The 14,561-nt window shown below is 38.8% G+C and overlaps 3 protein-coding genes across 3 annotated transcripts in view; all 3 read right to left on the bottom strand.

The window, feature by feature from the left end:
* The window catches only part of LOC139461980 (uncharacterized), a 34,424-nt gene extending 32,739 nt beyond the window's left edge, over nucleotides 1-1,685 (bottom strand). Inside the window, exon 1 of the mRNA XM_071243472.1 lies at nucleotides 1,527-1,685. Coding sequence (XP_071099573.1) covers nucleotides 1,527-1,605 — 79 coding nt within the window. The 5' untranslated portion in view covers nucleotides 1,606-1,685. The remainder of the gene's footprint in view (nucleotides 1-1,526) is intronic.
* Nucleotides 1,686-5,761: 4,076 nt separating this feature from the next.
* Nucleotides 5,762-11,406, bottom strand: LOC139461604 (uncharacterized). Its single transcript, XM_071243078.1, has 3 exons — nucleotides 11,396-11,406; nucleotides 10,349-10,763; nucleotides 5,762-5,785 (listed from the first exon to the last, which is right to left on the bottom strand). Exons 1-3 carry the CDS (start codon nucleotides 11,404-11,406, stop codon nucleotides 5,762-5,764), a joined length of 450 nt encoding a protein of 149 aa, XP_071099179.1.
* A 213-nt stretch (nucleotides 11,407-11,619) lies between these two features.
* Nucleotides 11,620-12,672, bottom strand: LOC139461979 (galactoside alpha-(1,2)-fucosyltransferase 1-like). Its single transcript, XM_071243471.1, has one exon. It carries the CDS (start codon nucleotides 12,670-12,672, stop codon nucleotides 11,620-11,622), a length of 1,053 nt encoding a protein of 350 aa, XP_071099572.1.
* Nucleotides 12,673-14,561: the final 1,889 nt, after the last annotated feature.

The following is a 14,561-nucleotide window of genomic DNA, read 5'->3' as shown; positions in this document are numbered from 1 at the left end:
GTAACACATATACGAGGCTCGACCTTCAATGATTTCCGGGCACCTCAAAGGAGCTTCTGGGAGCTCCGAATATTTAGGGTGATCTTAGGGATTTCATGGGAAATTCGGAGAGCTCCTTGGAGCTTCAATGAGCTTCACTGGTACCGCTAAACCCAAAGTTATCGTCATGACAGTAGTTTAGGATTTTGTGATCGTTTGGTTGGCAAAGGACGTTAAAGTTTAAACCGTTAACGGGTATTGTTATCAACCTATTTTATTAAGGTTTTCGTCCCACAACTCCTTGCCTAAACATACGACGTACCACCATTGTAACATGGCCAGTTATGTCGTGGTGAAGTATCTATCCAGAATAAAAGTAATTGTGCATCACAAAGCTAAAATGACAATACGTTCAACCAGGACAGTGCGTACAGGGTGGGCAGTATTATCTTTCACATCAAATAATAGACATTAATAGGAAACCCCGAGTGTCCAGGACATTGTGAACGAGGATGTACAGTCTGATACAATGAGCGTCCTTTGTCCGCCGCTTATTAAAAAAAAGTGGATGCTGGTTGCTTAGGAGTGATGGTCCGAGGACATTGTTCCCCAGATATCAATGTCCAGGACATTGTAAACGAGGATGTACTGTCCGAGGCAATGATTCCTGCACGCTGTGTTGTCCCCCTCACAAAGCAGTGGGCACTGGCATCTACGCTTCCGGTATTAATGATAAAGAGTGAGAGAGGGAATGAATTGTGTTTAACGCCCTTTGATTGTGCTGAAAGGCTGAGCAAGTAGCTTCAAATCGAACTCCAACCCAAATTCAACTTCTTAAAAATGACTCTATATAAATGTAATTTCAGATATTAATATGTTTATATTTCGACAAAAAACCCTTCCATGTGCATTCCGATGAATTAGAAATGCAGTCATATTTTTCTGCTTCCATCAACTTAATACGACTACGCAGGTCACAATAGAATCAGTGAAATCACCGTGTTAAAAAATGGATGACACTCGCGCATTGAAGTAAGTCAGATCATGCTATTAAGTGTCTCAGCTGAGTGCTCTCGTTCTTGGAGACATGGGTTTCCGGTAGGATTACCGTGGAACCGTGCTACATGTACTTCTTATTCTGATATATTACAAGATAGTCTTACGAAAACGAATATTGGTTCTCTTTTAGACCCAACAGCAATATTTTAACGAATATATTCAAATATTTCTTTGAAAGATTAATATCCGTCATGTTTCTGAACATGAAGACACAAAAGGATAATGAAGGAAACCTCGCCTCAAATTGTAAAGTAATGTGATTTGAGAATCTGAGAATACATGTAATTCCTCAAACACAGCATATCATATCCGCAACCATTTTACAAACACTCATTTGAATACAAAATTCATTTAACCGGGAAATTATTGATGAACAGAATCACAGGCTGACAAAACAGATCTTGACATATTTCGTGACATTTAGCCAGAAGCAATAAAGTGCGCACATTTCACATCAGCGTTTTAGAAATGTTAAAATTTATGCTCACCTATGTATAACTGTAGGATTAAAACCACGGCCGGTATGATCGCGCTAGACCCCAACCGAGTATTCCAATGTATTTCCATTGCGGCAGTTATAAGGTCCGCTACCTCATCCTTTCAGTGTCTTCTGCTATCCCGGAGCAGACGACAGTTAGCAGACGTGTTTCCTGATCGCCCGGGCAATATCACAGACGATCATGCTGCTCCGAGTGTTTCTGCGCATATATCGATTATCCATGTTCCGGGTGGTCGTTGGGGAAGGGATATGTTGTTGAAAGCTGCGATATCATAGACTTTCATGTAGATTTGAAAGCAAATGAGTTTTTGCTTCAATAGAACGTGAAGTTAAATTGTCCCCGGGGAAAGGTCATGCGCGACTGTATTCAACCGGATATATTTTATTGATGTCAGGAAAAGATGAACGTGTGTTATCAGTAGGTTGGGTTTTATTACATTGAGTGGCAATATATAGGCAGTTTTGGATTAGACAAACGAGTGTCTAGCGATATAGGCGTATGGCAGTGCCGTCGGGGTTCGATCATACACAAACTCAGCCAGTCGGGCGCATTCCACTTTTCTACATATAATAATCAAAATTGGCGAATTGATAGGCGTGCTCCTCGGGTACATAATAGACTCGAAACTAAAACATGGCAAGTAAATGATTTTTACACCCCGACAGCAATGTTCTAGTTATACCACGGTGGTTTGTAAATATCAGCGACAAAGCCCTTTCCATGCTCATGAGAAATCTTTGTCAAAAACAGAGTTGATTGTATGATTCCGATTATATCATGTGTTTATGAAGCACTATCAAATAGTGATGATACCAGATGAACGTATCCTGCCCCACCGGTGGTGGCCTAAACAAACACATGTAAAGGCAAGTCAATTGTTTGCCTGAAAGAAATCCACGGGAACATATAGTACAAGTCAAAATGGGAAATTGCTTTTTTGTCCCTGATGTGTCAGATTTGGGAATGTTCTCTAGTCCTCATGTCTACCATAAAAAAAATAAATCTTTACTGAGGCCTTGAATGTTGTATTGTAACGTTGATGAAATTACTTCTGAGCAAGAGTTGCATGTCGCTCTAAAATAATGGTAGAATAATGGTAGAAAGAGCATGCTCAATTGTACCTCAGTTGTGAAATGTAGACACCAAGGGCTGCAGGTCTATTCCTCCACTTAAAGGGAAACTGAATTTGGGCAGACGAACCAGTGGCTGACTTCTGCATTGACGATGTACGCCGTCAGGGAACGACGACACGTTATTTGCCAGGTTATTATTCTGACTCCATATGGGGACCACTTAGTCAATGTTGTGTGCAGGCTTCTTCTCGTATCGTATCGTATCGGGGGGTGGGGTTGGGTTGGGTGGGGTGGGTGGGTAGCACGGGTGGCCCAGTCGTCTAAGGCACCACGATTCGCTGTGTAGAGTTGCGTCCCTTTTGCACGCCAGCAACCTATGATTGTGGGTTCGAATCCCGGTTCGCCCCGATTATGTTTCTAGATTTGTCAGCGCCATACCCGTGCTCGTGGGTTCCACCAAAGTGGAAACCGTCTGAGACCTGCATCACTTCGGACTTTCCTCCCACATTAAGCTGACACGCCATGATATGACTGAATACTGTTAAAAACGGCGTTAAACCCGACTCACTCACTCGTATCGTATCGTGATTTTGTGTATTTCTTTTGTCTCTACGCATCGTCATAAAAAACAAATCAAGTAAAATCAATTTAATAAATTTCTGTTGAAATAAGTATTGTTATATTTTAAAAATGGATATGACAGATACATTTGCTTTGTTGGGTACAAATTTACAACATTTCAAACATAGTAGGTGTCGAATGAGTGACGATTAAACAAACATTACAATTTAACAACTGTTCTTTCAATTTTCAGTTACCTAAAAAAGAAACTCGGTATACTTTCTTTTGCCCGTCAGTTCAGAGATCAATTTCAGAGGACATTTCTGTAAAATTATGCGCCTCCTCATATGCAATATGTCATGTGCTTAAAAAGGCTTTGGTGGAATCGGGATCTCAATAACACGTCAAGATACATAGAATAATTGGGAAAATTGTTATATTTCCTCAGCGCCTTGGTTTCTAGGTTAACCAGCGAAACATGTCATTCGCCAAGAATTTTTTATCAACGAGAAAGGGCATCGTCTATGTTTCCTTTTCAACGAAACATGTCATCCGTCAAAGTTCTATATTTCCTTTTCAACGAAACATGCCATTCGTCTGTTTCTTTTTCAACGAAACATGTCATCCGTCAAAGTTTTGTAGTTCCTTTTCAACGAAACATGCCACTCATCCAGGTTTCAACATATGCACTATGCCATGTGCTTCGAGCAAGCTTTGGTGGAGTCGAGAACTCATTAACAAGTCGAGATAAAGAAAATATTTGGTAAGATTGTTGATTCATTCGTCAAGGTGTCTTTATCAACGAAACATGTCATTCGTAAACATGTCATTCGTAAAGGTTTCCTTATCATCGAAACATGCTTTTCATATACGTTTCCTTACCAACGAATTATTGTCATAAAGGTTTCCTTATCAACGACACGTGCTACTCATCTGGGTCTCCTTATCAGCGAAACCTGTCTTTCGTTGAGGTTTCCTTATAAGGAAACATATCAAGGAAACACATCACTCCTTAAGGTTTCCTTATCAACGAAACAAATAATATATGTAGTTTTGATATGGTTCGAAAGGTAATCGGTGTAAGATGAGGCGCTGTTGCCCCAGTAACAAGGTCCGAGGCACGTAGCCTCGGATGACACAGACTCTTTCGCTGTTATTTGGCGTTACGTTGACGTCGAATATATTGAACGGTAGCACTCATTACATAGACGGATCCACAGGGGATCGCTGCAGTACATATACCTGAAGATTCCGGGGTAGAATAGGTCTTCAGCAATCCATGCTTGCCGTAAAAGGCGACCAACGGGATCGGGTGGTCAGGCTCGCTGACTTGGTTGATGTATGTCATCGATCCTAATTGCGTGAATCGATACTCATGATATTAATCACTGGGTTGTCTGAACCAGACTCGATTATATACAGACCGCCGTCATATAGCTGGAATATTGCTGAGTGCGGCGTTAAACAACAAACCAAACCAAAAAAACAAACATATATGAAGTTGAAACTTGCCACTGCCGGATACCCACGGCCGAGTTGTATGAGGCTGTGCCAGAATCCTGTGATCGTGGGTTCGAATCCCAAATTCACCCTGATTTCGGTTCTGTTAGTCACCTCATGCGTAGGTGATACACGTCTATAAGCTGAAATATAGCTGAAATAGTTTAAACCCATCTCACTCACCCTCCGATGTTGTTGTGTTATACATGAGAATTCGCCAAACGAATATTTGTTTAAAGCCGTAGATAAATATAAAATGTCACCGCCAGAGAACAATCAGTATCGATCACCTCCCGAAACAGATTCCAAAAAGGCAAAACGGTGGTCAAAACAACATGAATGGATCACTAAAAATTAATTTCTTAAAATGCAGTTTTATAGTGCTAGCTCCCCGAGATACCATGCTGCAATTTATCGTGTGTCCCCAACTCATGTACAGTACATTGTATACTGAATCTGGGCCGGCCCGGCCCGACCAATCCTTGTTTTATTCCGATAATGCCGAACGCAAGGCAGATGACACAAGTACTATCTTTTAACAAGTACTATCTTTTAAAGTATTTTGTTATGACGCGGCCAGTTGATCGAAACACTGACCTTCCAGTCTCCGGGCAGACGCTCAACCACGGAGGCGGTCTCCTAGGAAAATAGACTCCTCACCAAGAGTAAAATAGGCAACAGAATCTGACACATTTCCTTATTGTCTTTTTGGACAATGCATTGTTAAATTCATAAAATGCATACGTCGATAGGGCGAAATCTTGGTCATATGAGAAAAAGCAGTCCTGGTTTTCTCTTGATTACCATTTGATGCTTTTCTGCCGTTACCAACGACTCATCTGGCCTAATGATCATGTCATTGATTGGTGTACATAGTTTTACCTTGTCCTTCGGACGTTAACTCTAAAGAAAAACAACGTAACGCATCAGTGTCTAAGGCGTGATTAGTTGCTATTGCCTACTAATGAGAAGGACTGGTTGATGACAACAAAGGAATCTTCATCTACCCTGAAGGAGCTCTGTGTCTACCAAATTGGAGACACAAACTTAATAATCGTTAAATTCTTTGAGGGAGGCAACTAAACATAGTTAGCTGAACGTGGATATTTGTTTCTGAAGCAACATTGGAATTAAATCAATTATGAGGTCTGAGGACAGGAATTTACTGAACATGTCGTTATACTTTGATGTAGCTTCCTTGACAGGGCTCGGTAAATCGGTGTATTGATTGGTTAGCAAGATCTATATATTCACACTAGGTGGTTCTTCTACGAAAGAGGAATATGGGGTTGGTTGGTTGTTTGTTTGGTTGTTTAACGCCGCACTCAGCAATATTCCAGCTATATGGTCGGCGGTCTGTAAATAATCGAGTCAGTATCAGATAATCCAGTGATTGACATCATGAACATCGATCCACGCAATTGGGATTGATGACATGCATCAACCAAGTCAGCGAGCCTGACAACCCGATCCCGTTAGTCGCCTTTTACGGCAAACATGGGTTGCTGAAGACCTATTCATAGTCAGGACTATGGGTGGGTTTGTGTTCCGACGTCCGATGTGCAGTGCTGCACCCTTAGCTGTCAGTATGTTCAGATTGTAAATTAAAATGTCAGGTTTGTCCCGATTGTGATGCTTGGTCTGATAACACTGCATCCGTGCTCGTGGGTTTCATTCGACTTCATGTTATATTCAGAATTCAGCTGACATGGCGTACGACTCATGCTCCAAAGTTGTTTGATAAAGGTTACAACAGCCAAGGTCTCAGTAAAGCTATCGAAAAGTTTAATTAAAGCTATGTGGAGGATGTTTCCAAATCAGTGACGAAAATGATGTTCGATGCTCTTCCCAATTTTGACTTTTTTTTTCAGGTGAACAATTGACTTGCCTTTGCGAGAGTTTGTGACGGGTGCCACCTGGTCGTGAGCCTCTTTGCCGTGTGGTCAACACTTCTCGGAGTGCTAAGAAGGATGCACAAAAGGATCCTCAGGCCGATTGGCGTGGATCGATGCTCATGATATCAATCACTGGATTGTCTGGTCTAGACTCAATTATTTACAGACCGCCGTCATATATCTGGAATGTTGCTGAGTGTGGCGTTTAACAACAAACCAACCAACCAACCAACCAATGGCATATCACTACAAAATTGACACAACTTTAAGAAAAATGTTGTGTTATAAATGACCGAACAGTGAGTGTTTAAAGCGGAATTGAGCCTAACTCATTAATCAACATCGTAAATGATACGGGCAGTTCACGACAAACTCAAATAATGAGAATAGAATTAATCACAAACGAATGTTCGGTAGATAATTTACTGAAGCAATTATCAAAATACAATCTTATTTGACGTCAGTATGTAAGCATCTCCTCCAAATAGCACACGTAATATAATGACGAACTTTCATTTTCATATGTGATTAAATAGGGAATTGGAAATTGAAATATGCTCCAACTGACCCTTCCATATATATATATATATATAAACGTCAATGCCAGAGAATAACCAGTCTTGATTGTACGCAGAAACAGATTACATTGGGAGTAAAAGGCAAAATAGACCCATCACTTGCTGTCCTAAACGCGTTGAAGTATTTCAACGTTCCCCTCTCGTCGTTAAATTACTAATATCAATCATTACGTTCGATTCAGGTTGAGGAGTGCATTAACTGATTTCGATTTATTGTCTTTAGCTGGGACTTCTTGTATGACGATGCATATATTATTCATACCTTGCACTCCTCCGTTCCTGCTGCGAGCTGTGTGCTGTGCTGTGTCACTACTCAATCAGTTCATTATTTTCCATTGATTTGGAAGTATCGATCTCTTTTTTGTTTAATTTGTGTATCGCAACTAATCGATAGTCTGACTATTCATCATGTATGACCGGTCAGAATCTTTATTTTAAATAAGTGTTTTGTCTTTTCTTTAAAAAGACGTTCGATTACGACTGGTCGCGTGAATGAAACGTGGACGAGGCGGAAGTGTTCCTGCCAGTTGTGTTGGACACCTGGGGTGTGATTTCACTCCGACAAAATCACTATTCGGGGATTAAAATAGCGGTTCTCATCGTAATATTGTTAACAACGTCATCTTCATCGTGGCCTAGTTTAGGGAGAACGAAATCGCCTAGACAGTCCCGAAAGCTCTGCCGCATCAGTTGTACAATCAGTGGATTCGCTTGACAATAGATTATCTTTGAGGGTGTCAGCATTTTCTTAGTTACGTTTTTAGTGGGGTAAGGTTTGGGAAACGTAAGGGGTTAAGTGTTCTTTTCATCCATCCTACACTGAATTTTATTTGATGAAGGGCCGAAACGTGTCATCGAGCAAGTATTTGTTTGATCGATAGTATTTGTTCCGAAGATAGTATTCGTTACATTGGTAGTATTCGTTACTCAGATAATATTCGTTTTGTTTCTGATATTATTCGTTACATTGATGGTATTCGTTTTACTTTTTATAAAGACTTCGATATATAGATAGTATTCGTTATACTGATAGTATTCGCTACACTGATGGTATCCACTACACTGATAGTATCAGGTACATTGATAGTATCTGCTACACTGATAGTATCTGCTATACTGATAGTATTTGTTACACTGATAGTATTTGTTACACTGATAGTATTTGTTACACTGATAGTATCTGCTATACTGATAGTATTTGTTACACTGATAGTATTTGTTACACTGATAGTATTTGTTACACTGATAGTATTTGTTACACTGATAGTATTTGTTACACTGATAGTATTTGCTACACTGATAGTATCCGCTACACTGATAGTATCTGCTACAATGATAGTATCAGATACACTGATAGTATCTGCTACACTGATAGTATTTGTTACACTGATAGTATTTGTTACACAGTTAGTATTTGTTACACTGATAGTATTTGTTACACTGATAGTATTTGTTACACTGATAGTATTTGTTACACTGATAGTATCTGCTACACTGATAGTATTTGTTACACTGATAGTATCTGCTACACTGATAGTATTTGTTACACTGATAGTATCAGCTACACTGATAGTATTTGTTACACTGATAGTATCTGCTACACTGATAGTATTTGTTACACTGATAGTATCAGCTACACTGATAGTATTTGTTACACTGATAGTATTGGTTACACTGATAGTATTTGTTACACTGATATTATCCCCTACACTGATACTATCCACTACACTGATAGTATTTGTTACACTGATAGTATCCACTACACTGATGGTATTTGTTACACTGATAGTATCTGCTATACTGATATTATCTGCTACACTGATAGTATTTGTTACACTGATATTATGAGGTACACTGATAGTATTTGTTACACTGATAGTATCCGCTACACTGATAGTATCTGCTACACTGATAGTATTTGTTACACTGATATTATCAGGTACACTGATATTATTTGTTACACTGATAGTATCTGCTACACTGATAGTATTTGTTACACTGATAGTGTTTGTTACACTGATAGTATCCACTACACTGATAGTATTTGTTACACTGATAGTATCCGCCACACTGATAGTATCTGCTACACTGATAGTATTTGTTACACTGATAGTATCCACTACACTGATGGTATTTGTTACACTGATAGTATCTGCTATACTGATAGTATCTGCTACACTGATAGTATTTGTTACACTGATATTATCAGGTACACTGATAGTATTTGTTACACTGATAGTATTTGTTACACTGATAGTATCTGCTACACTGATAGTATTTGTTACACTGATATTATCAGGTACACTGATAGTATTTGTTACACTGATAGTATCTGCTACACTGATAGTATTTGTTACACTGATAGTGTTTGTTACACTGATAGTATTTGTTACACTGATAGTATTTGTTACACTGATAGTATTTGTTACACTGATAGTATCTGCTACACTGATAGTACCCGCTACACTGATAGTATCTGCTACACTGATAGTATCAGATACACTGATAGTATCTGCTGCACTGATAGTATTTGTTACACTGATAGTATTTGTTACACTGATAGTATTTGTTACACTGATAGTATTTGTTACACTGATAGTATCTGCTACACTGATAGTATTTGTTACACTGATAGTATTTGTTACACTGATAGTATTTGTTACACTGATAGTATCTGCTACACTGATAGTATCCGCTACACTGATAGTATCTGCTACACTGATAGTATCCGCTACACTGATAGTATCTGCTACACTGATAGTATTTGTTACACTGATAGTATTTGTTGCACAGATAGTATTTGTTACACTGATAGTATGTGTTACACTGATAGTATTTGTTACACTGATATTATCCCCTACACTGATAGTATCTGCTACACTGATAGTATTTGTTACACTGATAGTATCCACTACACTGATAGTATCAGGTACACTGATAGTATTCGTTACATTGATAGTATTTGTTACACTGATAGTATTTGTTACACTGATTGTATTTGTTACACTGATAGTATCCCCTACACTGATAGTATCTGCTACACTGATAGTATTTGCTACACTGATAGTATTTGTGACACTGATAGTATTTGTTACACTGATAGTATTCGCTACACTGATAGTATTTGTGACTCTGATAGTATTTGTTACACTGATAGTATTTGTTACACTGAAAGAATGTGTTACACTGATAGTATTTGTTACACTGATAGTATCCGCTACACAGATAGTATTTGTGACACTGATAGTATTTGTTACACTGATAGTATTTGTGACACTGATAGTATCCGCTACACTGATAGTATCTGCTACACTGATAGTATATGCTACACTGATAGTATTTGTTACACTGATAGTATTGGTTACACTGATAGTATTTGTTACACTGATAGTATTGGTTACACTGATAGTATTGGTTACACTAATAGTATTTGTTACACTGATAGTATCTGCTACACTGATAGTATCAGCTACACTGATAGTATTTGTTACACTGATAGTATCCGCTACACTGATAGTATTCGTTAAACTGATAGTATTTGTTACAATGATAGTATCCGCCACACTGATAGTATTCGTTACACTGATAGTATTTGTTACACTGATTGTATTCGCTACACTGATAGTATTTGTTACAATGATAGTATCTGCCACACTGATAGTATTTGTTACACTGATAGTATCTGCTACACTGATAGTATGTGCTACACTGATAGTATTTGTTACACTGATAGTATGTGCTACACTGATAGTATTTGTTACACTGATAGTATTTGTTACAATGATAGTATTCGTTACACTGATAGTATTTGTTACAATGATAGTTTCCGCCACACTGATAGTATTCGTTACAATGATAGTATCCGCCACACTGATAGTATTTGTTACACTGATAGTATTTGTTACACTGATAGTATTTGTTACATTTACTGTATTGATTACACTGAAAGTATTCATTACATTGGTAATAGTCTTCTGATAGTACACTTTACATTTGAGGCTACAGTGTGGTTGTGTGTATGGTAGTATTGGATTATGCAGCTATATACTGATATAAGATATGAGGTATTAGAGTGACAGTATAAATAACATAATTAAGGGAGAAGATAGTGGTTGTATCAATCGTAGTAGCTGTTGCGACAGTGGTAGTTTTTAAAGAAGGTAAAAATAACACTTTCGAGGCGCACGTAAAATAAATTTGGGTGTATGTATCAATATATATAAGTGTGTGTGTGCTTTAAAAAATAAAACGGGGCTAACATGAGGCGTAACAGTTTATTTATTTAGAAAATTCAGAAAACCAAAATCAGATTGAAGATGGTTTTTAACACCACTGCCGGCAAAGATCGCTTAGACAATAAAAATAATCGAAAGGATTGATATGTGATTAAAACTTTTCCCCCGCTATATTTGAAAACAATGCCCTTATTATCTCATCTTTATTCAACAAATAGTTTTAACGAAGTAAACGATTATTAATTACCCATAGGAACCCATTTAGGCATGTAAAAATCACCTTTCTCAAACCCTATGCTTATGGCCGTACCAGTTAACGGGTAGCCATTGTAATATACAGTATAACCATCAATAAGCCAGGCTGCCCACCAACCAAAGGTTCCCACCGTCATAATCATGTGATCACACATCGTCATAGCAGCAAAGTCTACGTACTCATTCATGTTGTGCATTATCACAATGTCCGGGGCAGTTAGGTGCTTGTAACACCAGTCAGCGTCATCTGTAGCAATAAGGAACACAGGATTTATGAACTTTAGTTTCATGTGAGCAACAGCCTTTCTTATGTAGGACAGAGAAGCCGTTGTATAGCCTCGCTTTCGATACCATGCTTGGTTTATGTCTGTCCTTCGGACATGTAAAGCTATGACAGTTCGATTGGGGAATGGAGAAGTGTATTGTTTGAACGAGTTCGCAGCAAGTCTAGCATATGTGCCTTTTGGTTGAAATTCCCTTTGAATCTGAGATTTGATTGGCTCGAAATATTTCCATGACTGCAAAAAACTGAGTATTTTCACGTTTCCCTTTGGAAGGTCTTCCAACTGGTCGTCGTAGCTGGCGTATCGTTTTTCTCGGACGGATGTCCACCGTCGTGTGTCAACGTGGTCAGTGAAGGAGATATTAAACAGTTTAATGAGTGACGTTGTGCTGGATATGACTGGTCGCTTACCGTTGCGGAAGGCAATCCCAAGCAGCGATGCATACTGAAACATAGCGTTACCAAATCGCCCCCTTTCGGGGATTGTAACAAGATCATCCAGGGGACTCTTCAGTCGCCATTTGGAAAACACTTGTTCAGCAGCAACAGATAGAGATGTCGCAGGTGCAGCATGTGCAGCATGTGCATTGATGGTCGAGGCCTTCTTATAGAGGTCATGTTTAGTTGCAACATGTGATAACCCAGTCAAATAACCATGTGACTTATAATACGTAAAGGATGTTGTAACAAGCACTACAATTACAGTTGCAATTCCTGCCCAACATTTCCTGATATTGGTATTTAAGCGCTTCATTGTTTAAAACTGTGATGGGATTGTCAATTACATAACTTCATACGTTCCTGTCATTGCAGGGACTATTTCCAATTTACTCCGAATATAAAAGGGGTTCGTCCATTGTTCCAGAGCTGACAATGCAGTGCGGATTGGAATCTGAAAGGTAAACGTATGGAGATTTGTCAAAAGTAAATTCCATTGCTGCATAAATCCTTTACATCCTGCATTAGTCTTTTATAGTGATGTATCAAAGCTTCCATTTATCAAAAGTATGACGTTCTGTTTGATATGATTTACATTACATGGGTACATTGAAATTAACTCACTTTTACTCACAAGAATTTCAGGTTAAACTTCCTTCTTTAACGTTTAATTTCTTACTAATTCCATTCATTAGTATTAATCCACCATTATTTAATTGCGCGCTCTCTCTCTCTCTCTCTCGAACGAACGAACGAACGAACGAACGTGCAAAGAAAGTAATCTATTCCAGGTGCAAATACAATGAAAACATCCCATTAAAACCATCCCATCACATTAAGCGGCGAGCGTGCGCGTGTTATAAGGTAATCAACAAAAAGTGTTACAACAACAGGGTGACTTGTATTTTACGCCGCTTTTGAGCGATATTTCAGTAATATCACGTAGGGGGACGCCAGAAATGGGCTTCACACATTGTACCAATGTGGGAAATCGAACCCAGCCCATCCGCCTGACGAGCGAACACTTTAACCTCGAGCCTACTCTACCGTCCTCCACGACAACAAAAGCATATATCCTGTCCAATCAACGAGAGGGGAACGTGCACGTGTTGTAAATAATCTACACAAACTGTCTAGACAGTAAAAGCATATATCCTGTCCAATCAACGAGAGGGAAACGTGCACGTGTTCTAAATAATCTACACAAAATGTCCATACAGTTAAATCATATATCCTGTCCAATCAACAAGCTGGGAACGTGCACGTGTTGTAAATAATCTACACGAACTGTCCATATAGTAAAAGCATATATCCTGCCCAATCAATAGGCGGAGAACGTGCACGTGTTATAAATAATCTTCCATAAAAAAGTCCATGCAGTAAAAGCATATATTCTTTGCAATAAATAGGCGGAGAACGTGCACGTGTTGTAAATAATCTACCCAAAATGTCCAGACAGTAAAAGCATATATCATGTCCAATCAATAGACGGAGAAGGTGAACGTGTTGTAATTAATCTACATAAAACAGTGCATGCAGTAAAAGCATATGTCCTGCCCAATCAATAGGCGGAGAACGTGCACGTGTTGTAATTAATCTACATAAAAAAGTGCATGCAGTAAAAGCATATATCCTGTGCAATCAACAGACGGAGAACGTGCACGTGTTGTAAATAATCTACACAAACTGTCCATACAGTAAAAGCATAAATCCTGCCCAATCAATAGGCGGCGAATGTGCACGTGTTGTAAACATAACTACACAAATAATTACAAATGCAGAAGCATATCCTGATCCATCAAATAATGCATGTGTTGTACACTAATCCATACAATAAAATCACATCACATACTACCAATATTTTAAACCTACTTAATAACTGATACGCCACCTATCACACATCCCTATTTTTGAACTAAATATACACCATGCATGTATAAAACCAAATGTACAATAGACATGTTCCACCAACTACACAAACACATGCCACATTTACCCGACACAACTGAAACGGCCATTCCAAATGCGGTACGTGTCCTTCAAAGTTTCGTGTTGAAGAACGATCCCTTCGCCTTTCAACCCACGACAAAACGTTTTCAACTTTGAGTAAAATCATTTCAAACAATAAAAGCGGACCCCCTGCCTTGTCAAGGGACTGTATGCCCCTGCCCACAAATTCTGATCTCTGGGATATTCAAGGTTGAG

This window comes from Haliotis cracherodii, unplaced genomic scaffold (genome assembly GCF_022045235.1).
Source record: "Haliotis cracherodii isolate W230 unplaced genomic scaffold, xgHalCrac1.p SCAF_15, whole genome shotgun sequence".
In the NCBI taxonomy this organism is placed as follows: Eukaryota; Metazoa; Mollusca; class Gastropoda; order Lepetellida; family Haliotidae; genus Haliotis; species Haliotis cracherodii.
Note: the sequence above shows the minus strand (reverse complement) of the source record. Positions and strands in the feature narration are given on the sequence as shown.

Excerpts from the sequence above, each read along its gene's own strand:
- LOC139461604 (XM_071243078.1), bottom strand. Across the intron at positions 5,786-10,348 it reads GTGTAGCGGATACTATCAGT|AAACAAATATCCACGTTCAG; the intron begins GTAACAAATACT and ends ATGTTGCTTCAG.
- LOC139461979 (XM_071243471.1), bottom strand. The coding sequence starts at position 12,672 with ATGAAGCGCTTAAATACCAATATCAGGAAATGTTGGGCAGGAATTGCA.